Source organism: Sardina pilchardus, chromosome 2 (genome assembly GCF_963854185.1).
Source record: "Sardina pilchardus chromosome 2, fSarPil1.1, whole genome shotgun sequence".
Classification (NCBI taxonomy): domain Eukaryota; kingdom Metazoa; phylum Chordata; class Actinopteri; order Clupeiformes; family Clupeidae; genus Sardina; species Sardina pilchardus.
In genome coordinates, this window is record NC_084995.1 from 36,622,400 (window position 1) to 36,632,107 (window position 9,708).

At 46.1% G+C, this 9,708-nt stretch overlaps 1 protein-coding gene across 1 annotated transcript; it reads left to right on the forward strand.

The window, feature by feature from the left end:
- Positions 1 to 215: 215 nt before the first annotated feature.
- On the forward strand, positions 216 to 8,727 carry zbtb47a (zinc finger and BTB domain containing 47a). Its single transcript, XM_062552449.1, has 6 exons — positions 216 to 351; positions 3,602 to 4,993; positions 5,238 to 5,385; positions 5,684 to 5,799; positions 5,913 to 6,057; positions 6,308 to 8,727. Exons 1-6 carry the CDS (start codon positions 349 to 351, stop codon positions 6,718 to 6,720), a joined length of 2,217 nt encoding a protein of 738 aa, XP_062408433.1. The 5' UTR covers positions 216 to 348; the 3' UTR covers positions 6,721 to 8,727.
- Positions 8,728 to 9,708: the final 981 nt, after the last annotated feature.

The window sequence follows — 9,708 nt, forward strand, 5'->3', positions numbered from 1 at the left end:
TTAGGCTAACTCAAAAGACGAGCTTTCCTGACGAATGGTAAAATAAAATTCATAGCGTAGCCTACATCTGTCAGGAAACCCTTCGATTATAAAGTCCCTGTCGCTTTAACGTTCCAGACAAAACGCCCCATATGATTTTGGTGCTCCAATCATCAGTTACTTCGGTGAGAGGCAGACGGTGAATTTGTCGTTTTTTTCTAAGTGCAAATATGGCGAAAGACGACATATGTCTGCGGCTTGACGTACAGTAGCGATGTGAAGGACAGATGTTTTCATGGAGAGGCGTAATTGCGTTAAAAAGGAGGGCAAACGGAACTACTCCTGTGGCATATCAAACAGTTGATCACAATGGTAGGGGATACATTTGGCTCTCAGCATGCTGGATATATTTCATGCCTTAAATCTTTGGAATGTTGTAGGCCTGTAAAACTTGTTAATGAGGTTAATAATAGTAATATCCATGTAACTGATCTCTTACCGGCAAAATATTTAATAAATTATGCTGTGTGAATTATCATGAATGTAGCAGAAAGGGACGTTTGTGAAAATATTATGTGATGACAGCAACAACTTGCAATGTGATGGCTATGCTGCTAGCCAGAAGAGGGAATATCCGATTCAGACTTTAACGTACTTTGTGTACACCTAGACTTACTTAATTTGGCTTAAAATGTCATTATCATGGTGCAATCGTATCATCTAGAAAGAGGAAAATGTGACTTATGTTTTCAGCACAGTCCAGACTATGGATGCAAAAGGTTTGAGACCTCAACCAAGGGAACTTAACATTTTGGCTGGGTTGTTGGAGGTGAAGGGGGGGTCAGTGTGTGTGTGTGTGTGTGTGTGTGTGTGTGTGTGTGTGTGTGTGTGTGTGTGTGTGTGTGTGTGTGTGTGTGTGTGTGTGTGTGTGTGTGTGTGTGTGTGTGTGTGTGTGTGTGTGTGTGTGTGTGTGTGTGTGTGTGTGTGTGTGTGTGTGTGTGTGTGTGTGTGTGTGTGTGTGTGTGTGCGCGCGCGTGCGTGTATGATAGAGTTGAGGATAAAGAGAGCTTAATATCATTACAAATCTGGGTTTGGATTACCTGTCGGGTGGGGAAAGTTTTTGTCAGTAGGACAAAAAGCTGACAGTAAGGTACCCTGAAAGCTACAGGTGATCAGCCTTCAGTGATTTTGTGACGGTATGTGGAGCATCCAAGGCAAGGCAAGTGCTTTGCATAAATAAAAGAAAGGATATCATATCATAATCAAAAAGCATAAAACCACAGTGTGCATCTAATCTGATTCATAAGCAAAACACAGTGCTTTGAAGTCAATTCTGTGGTTTACTGAAGCCAGTGTACGGAGTTTTGGAGTCATGTAGTCAGTTGATTTCCTTTTCATAACAATTTGCATAGCTGGTGCATTTTGCTTCCCCTGAGTGGGTAGGCTACTGCAGACCAAGCCAACAGTTGGACGTCTGATAACATTGGGGGACAGTCAATCTGTGGCTCCAATCAGTGTGACAGACCCAATTCAGCTTGTTTGCAGCTGATTCAACGTGTCTGCGTCGGCGAGATCGGGAAAAGGGTTGCCATGATTGGCTATTCAGCTTGCTACTCTTGCTAAAAAGGATAGTGTAGATATCAGATTTTTCCTCAATCAGTGGTTCTTGAGGTGAGTGTGGGGCAGACCCCACTAGTGAGGAAAAGAGACAAGACAGGTACTGTAGGGTGCGAGAAACAGGAGGTTGCAACCAACAAACGAGGGAATGTGTCTTTTTTGTGCCTATCTTTATTGATGCTTTATTAATGCCTTACTTTTTTGACAATGAAGCACATTCAAAACAAATTAGCCACACACAAACACAGGAGTCATAAACAGGCCTACTTCTATCTAGGCAGTGCCAAATTTCATGTTATACGAACAAAAAATGCCACATCTACGGGCTCTGCACTAAATTAAACAGCATCAGACCCAGGGGACCGAGATGTACAGATAACCAGAGATGTACCAGAGAAAGTCATGTACAATGGTATACCTTACCACAAATATTCTACCCAGGAGTAACATACTGTATGAACACACCAGAATACAGTAAGAATACCCCAGAATTCTACAATAGTTTTGTCCTTGCTTAGCTAAAGAAAAAGATGTATCTTAGACATCCAGGTGTTAATTTGGCCAATACATTGACAAAGACATTCAAGGAGACCATTGTCATTAGCAAACAGTGTTCAGTACATTTTGGCGTAGCAACAGCATGGCTTTGATTGGAAATACATTTTTTATTCATGGGTTGAATTATTGTGACCCCATGACAGATTTCTGTAGTACATTTGTTTATAGCAACAAACAATCTCCTTTCTTGAACGTATGATTACGTGACTTGTGCCATGTCTATGCTTGAGAGTGTAACTCAGAGTCATAGTCTGTGTAGTTCTGGTCATGTTGTGATCAACCATGGCGGCATCTGTCCGTATCTAAAACCGTAATAAAAGTAGTGCTGCTGCAGTGTTGTGATTGGCACGGAAACCTGACTGAAAGTTGATTGCCGTTTCACACTCATTTCACAGTATGAGGTACAAGGTTGTTGTGGACAATATTGAGGTGAGGTGTAAGAGATCCTTTTGAACGGCCAGGGTAAGCTTTTAGGGTGCTGTGTGATAGCTAGGAAAACAGCTGAAGGTCTCGGGCTTGAAAAGGACAGCCTGGCAATTGGCTGGGGATGAATAGGGTAAACTGCTGAATGTCTGGGAATAGAAAAAGACAGGCTGCCAGTCAGGAGCTGCCTCTGCATACTTGCAGGGACACTGAATATACACCGTTGGCTCTTGTTTTAAAAAAAAAAAATGTAATGCCACAGTTGCCTCTAGTAGCCAGGGTGGAAAGGGACAATGACAAAAAAATCAGGAGAATGAGGGTGGGATATTGGTGCAGCAGGCTTTGGACGCTTCTCTGTGATTGGGTAAGACTCTGACGCTTCCCCTTCACTCTTCTCGTTCGATAGCCTGTCCTTAGCCTTGATAGGTGACAAGGATGATACATCTGTAGGCATTCAGGGACACTGAATGTTTGTGCAGCTGAGTGACATTGTGGAGTGGCTTAATCTCCACACAGCCCTCACATCTGGAGGAATGGGTTAATATCTAGGTCAGCTCTGGCTTCCCTGAACATTGGCATGTTTCCAAAACTCAAAACTGGATTCAGTATGTAAATTGAATTTTCTCTATGCTCAACAAGCAAACGTTTATTTAATGACATTATAATGACATGTTACAGAAGGCACATGTGAGAAAGTGGTTTGACTTAGTATATGATCTTCTACTGTAATGCACAAAGTAAATGTCAAACACTCCTAATCTTGACTTCTCCTCGTTAATAGTTTGATGCAAGCACCTTATTAGAATTCACAAAAGACTCACAATAAATGTGAAATAATCTAAAGTTGTTTTTTTTGACAACCAATATTGTTGTAAGTACTCACCTATAAATGTATAATTGCAGTCTGTAATATTAAAACAGTCTGTTAGTGATAGTATCATTAAGGTGTACATCATGGAGTAATTACCATGGATTGGATACATTGGTTGTTGAAGTCTTTTTTTGATGTCTCGTTTTGATTCAGCTCATAGTGGAGAAAACAGCTGACCACCCGACTGCAGAGTTCTCGCTGCTGGAGGATGTGGCCCTGCACTTCACCTTCCTGATGGACCGGCTCAACGACCAGCGCCTCTTCCAGCCGGACCTGTGCGACGTGGACATCGTGCTGCTGCGGCACCAGGCCACGTTCCAGGCCCACAAGGGCGTGCTGGCGGCGTACAGCCCCTTCTTCCACTCGCTGTTCGGCCACGGCAAGGAGCTCCAGCGCGTGGAGCTGGCGCTCGAGGCCCTGCAGCCCCAGGGCCTGCAGCAGATCCTGGACTTCATCTACACCTCCAAGCTGCTGCTGACCGGCTCCAACGTGCAGGACGTGCTGCGGGCCGCCACCGTGCTGCAGATGACCGACATCGCCGCCTCCTGCCGGGAGCTGCTCGGCCGCGGCTCCCTGGCCAGCGCGGCGGGGGACGAGGAGGCCATGCAGGGCGCGCAGCTGTGGACCAACGGGAGCGGGGACGGCGGGAGGGGGGCGGTGGCGGCGGGCGCTGCTCCTCCTTTCCGCGCGGACGTCAAGCAGGAAACGGAGTCGGCCAGCGCCAAAATCTACGGGCGGGAGGGCGGCGGGACCCAGTTCACCCTGCACGTGGAGGACGGCCCGCTGAAAAGCGAGCACCCGGCCAACGTCAAGCCCGTGCAGTTCCTCAAGAAGGAAGGGGACGACGCGGCCGCGCAGGGCGCTCTGAACGTCCCCGGAGACACGAAGCAGATCATCGTGGAGCTGAACCTGAACAATCAGACGCTCAACGTGTCCAAAGGCCTGGAGGAGCACCTCTCTCCAGTGCTGCTGCCCTCCGCGCACAGGCAGCCGGGGACGGACCAAGGTGGACGCGACGAGGAGAGAGACGGCATTGAGGCCGAGGAAGACGACGACGATGACGACGACGACGAGGACAACGAAGACGTGACCATGGAAGAAGGGAGAGAGGAGCAAACCGAGGAAGAGGAGGACGAGCAAATAGGGTCCAGCGAAGAGGAGGACGGACACCACAGCGATCAAGCCATAGCGGATTTCGCCCCGCGCCGACCCCAGCGGCAGACCAGGGTGGCGGCCATGTTCGTCGGGGCGTCTCCCCTGAGGAGCCGTCTGACGGGTCAGCAGGGCAGGCCGGCCGGCGGTGGCGGCGGCGGTGGCGTCCGGGCCGAGGAGGCGGAGGGCCAGGGCCCGAAGGTGCGCCTGGAGGAGCGGCAGGCCTTCCCCTGCGTGCGCTGCCCGCGCAGCTTCAACAACCACTGGTACCTGGAGAAGCACGTGAGCGCCACGCACCACCGCATGCAGGTGTGCGACAAGTGCGGCAAGCGCTTCCTGCTGGAGAGCGAGCTGCAGCTCCACCAGCAGACCAACTGTGAGAGGAGCATACAGGTGTGTGTGAGCACGCACAGGGGCCTCGCGCACACATTACACACACACACACACACACGCACACAGACACACACACATGCACATGCACAGACACACAGACTCACTCACATGCATCTACGTTTCTACTATCACAAGATGAAGCTAAGCCATAGGAGGTGTCAAAGAGGAGGTTCTTTAATCCAATACTTGAGGGAGTGTATTATGTAACTTTTGGTGCGGTTGTCTTTGGCATTTTTGTCTGTAGTGTGGTACTTGTGGAAAGGCCTTCAAGAAGCTGTGGTCACTGCAGGAGCACAACAAGATTGTCCATGGCTATGCCGAAAAGAGATTTGCCTGTGAGATTTGTGAGAAAAAGTTCTACACAATGGCCCATGTTCGCAAACACATGGTTGGTGAGTACACTTTTGGCTCTTCTTATTGTTTTTTTTACAGTAAATGCCAAAGTAGCCTCTAGTGGTGAGGTTGCTGAATTGCAGTTAAATGAATACCCCTTTATCTCCAAACATGCTGGTGAGATATGGAGGCCCTCTAGTGGAAAAACAAAACAGTACAAAACAGTGTGTCAAAACAAGATTTGGCATGCAGTCACTTAGCGCAATAGTGATACATATGCCGTTCTTTAGTATTCTCTCCCAAATAATAATCTTTATCATACATAGATCACATTAACCATTATGTTCTTATTAACAGCACACACAAAAGAGATGCCATTTACTTGTGAGACGTGTGGAAAGTCCTTCAAACGGAGCATGTCTCTGAAAGTCCACTCCCTCCAGCATTCAGGCGAGAAACCCTTTAAATGTGAGGTAAGAACAATGCCCCTACTGCCGCACCCCACTCCCTGTCAAATGAAAGGAAACGCACTAAATGGTCTACAGGTGCACAACTGCACATGTTGACGAGCGTCTCTTGTTTGCAGAACTGTAGCGAGCGCTTCCAGTACAAATACCAGCTGCGCTCCCACATGAGCATTCACTTGGGCCACAAGCAGTTCATGTGCCAGTGGTGTGGGAAGGACTTCAACATGAAGCAGTACTTTGATGAGCACATGAAAACACATACAGGTGAGTCACACTTGCGCACACACACACTCACACACGCACATACAGTATGAGTATACACACACACACACACACACTGGTTGACACATTTGGCAGACACACACAGAGTTAGGAACTTGAGCTGGTTAAAAACTCTCCTGATCCTCAACCATGACTATTAGAAGTTGGCATTAAGAAGATAGGTACTTACTGTACTGTAAGTATGTAGGCCCTTTCGGCTGGTTTAGCGCTTGCGTGTCTCTTGGCTCTGCAGGAGAGAAGCCATACATCTGTGAGATGTGTGGGAAGAGCTTCACCAGCCGGCCCAACATGAAGCGGCACCGGCGCACGCACACCGGCGAGAAGCCGTACCCCTGCGACGTGTGCGGCCAGCGCTTCCGCTTCTCCAACATGCTCAAGGCGCACAAGGAGAAGTGCTTCCGCGTGACCAACCCCACCGCCGCCGCCGCGGAGGAGGCCGATTGGGTGCCCGCCTCGGGCCCGGGGGCCTCGGCCAATGACATGACTCCGCTGACTGAAGACGGACTGGGCTCCTCGAATCACGGCGCGTCGGCCTTTCCGTCTCCGCTGCTGCCGCCGGCCGACGGGAGTTTTGCGTTGCCCCCGGCGCTGCCGTCTCTCTCCCCCATGTTCTCGTCCGGACGGCTCCACGCCGGGGACCACTGATCGCTCCGCTCTCCGTTTTGTAGCCCTGAAACTCTAGACGGTACTTCTAGTCAAACTCTATATAGGAAAGTATAGCATCTTATATTGAGAACAATCAAGCGATTAACAGCTCTATATTTTATACGGTGAACCCAAATATACTACGTGTGTCAGTCCGCAGTATTTACAAGCTAGTCTGTGACTTTATGTTCCTTGCGTGTTGCATTGATGTCATAGAAATGTATGTAGCAAGCCCTAGATACTAAGCACTTTTTTCTGTTTTGTTACACTCATTTTCATCTTCTAGGGATTTTACATCAGTTCCTCTAAGGTCTGTTGACGATGAGTTGATGTTGATTGAGTTTATTCGTATGTGTTGTACATTGCTTTTCAATGACTGATATCCAAATTTAAGATTTTTCCACCTTCACCCCCTTCCTTGTACAATCAGCAGTGGCACTTTATTAGTCCAGAGACTCCCCAGGGCAACGCCATGCCCATGTGAAACAGATAGGATAAGCCCATAACCTTAGCTTATTGGTCACACTGTTGGTTACTCCTGGCTTGTTTGTTTTTGTTTACTGCATAGTGTTGATGTAATTGATTTACTCATTGGCAAATTCAAATGCGTATATCCACTGGCATTGGCATCAGCATTAGCGAAATCTAGATGGCACTTTAACCAGAATTTGACATTCCGTCTCGACGAGATCTGTGTTGATTACAGAGCACAGGCTGGGTGAAGGTCGCACATGGTAGATGCAGATTTACCACGGATATTCCAATATGGTGGTTGTTATGAAGTATGTCAGCACACAAACCAGTGTAATTGTGAGATCGTACACATTTCCTATCTGCATTTCGTATGTTCAGGACAAATGTAAAATTCACTGGGTTTTGAATGTAAAAGAGATTGTTGCGGTGCAAAGAAATTGTGAGTTGTTACTGAAGGGCATGTAATGCTTTTGTTGATTGTGTTATTGAATGGCATGTAATGCCTTTGTTGACTGTTTAGATGGTCTTTTAGACTTAAAAAGTCTATCAAGCTTGAAGCTTGTTTAACCGTTAACAGCTTTAAAGAGTGTATGATATTCTCCTTAGAGCAGTACCAAACTATAAGGTTGTTACACAGAGCTTTCCCTTTGGCATCAGTAGCTGTAGTAGACTGGCATCACTGCCACCTATGAAGCATGTGGGAGCCTAGAAGCAGAAAGTTGCCAAGTTTCTGAAATCAGTGTGCTCTGTTATGGCAGTGCTTATGTTAAGCATTCCAAACTCAATTTTTTTGCTCTAGGTTTGTTACTTACCCATACACATCCCCTTTGGTTAGTGTTATAAGATTGTTCAGTGTGTAAATTGATCCAGATGAAATTTGTTTTTGGAGCATCACATTTGCTGTCATACAGTTGGTTTTATGGATTAGGCCATGCGGGTGTCATGGTGAAGCTGAAGCAGTGCACTCTGATGAAATGATCTCAAAAGTAGCTGAATTGGACTTTTATTAATGGCACTTTGCTTGAAATTGAGTGAAGTTAGAATACATAATGCATCTAATAATGACTGAGTCTGCAATTGTAATTTGTTGATTTGCAAAATCTTTGTGCAATATGTGTTGGATGAAGGCCCGACAGAAGCATGTCGTTAAGTCATAGAAAGGAAGGGCACTTTTGATATTGCAGTTCCTGGAAATGTCAATTGCAGAAAAGTGTATTATTTGTTCTAGGAAACATCTAAATTTTAGAATCTCAAAAGAATGATTGGCGCTGTCAAGTGGGCTTGAATGAAGAGATGGCTAACTGTCAACTCCCAGTGCTGTTATGTCATGAGGATTTGGAAACTGCTTGCTGGTGAAGTTGTTTCACAAAAACATAGTTGTTTGTTTGTAGCAAAGCATCATGGACAAATCACTGATATATCAAAAGCACAGCTCATTTTTACCATAATCAGATTATGCAGTGTGAACTCATCCTCACTTACTGTATGTGATAACAGGGTCTTGGAATCTTACTTTGGAATATTATGAATAGGAATTTGCAGAGCCATATAAAGAGAGAGTTGCGACAGCCCGGGTACAGAAAATTCGGTTTGTGACGTGGTTCGTGTAACTTCAAGTAGTTCAAATCCTATTCAAATAGTTCCTAACTTCCGGGAACTATTGTTGAGAAAATATGGAACATTAGCGTCAATGGAGTTGTCGCAACTCTCTCTTTATATGGCTCTGGGAATTTGGAATCATTTCAGTTCAGCCAGGAATACTCAGAGACATAACTGAAGTTAACAAAGATTTTAATCAGAATAGAAATTAGCAACAATGAGAGTCTTTGGCGTAGGCCCCGTCCTAGGTCCAGGTCACTGAGTGTGCGGACCCTGGCAAATCCTGCCGGAACGAGAAGCAGGGGCGAAGCCTACCCCCTGGACAACTGGACGAGGACCAACCTGGTGGTGATTAGGGAGGGAGGGTGGGAACATCGAAAATCGGCACCTGAAAGCAACAAGGCAGGTGCCTGGGCAGAGTCATTAATAAAGCCAATGCAGCCTGGTGATTGGTCGAAGGTAATGAATGAATGACGTATTAAGTATACCCGGCAGAACTACGCTGCAGCTACGCAAGCGCTACATTTCTATTCGAAGGAAACTGTATTTTGTTCTTGAGGAATTTCCTGCACTTTATATGCCAAGTATAGGGCTGAAAGTGTTCAGGCCCTATGCCTGAATTCAGACGTGGACCGGTATTTTTAAGATTAAGACAATAGGCAATTAGACTACAGTTTATATGACATCCTCATAAATGTCTGATAACTTCAGGCACAGATGTTTTCCTTTGCTTTAAGCCCTGCTATTATTGCCATTTGATCTTGTGTTCTTTTTTAATAATGTTGCACATATTCATATGTATGTAACTCTCATTTGTAAATTGAGAAAAAAAACAACTTACTAAACCAGTTACTGTATAGACCCCAACTATATTTAGAGGATTACATTTAAGACAACAGAACAAATACACATTGT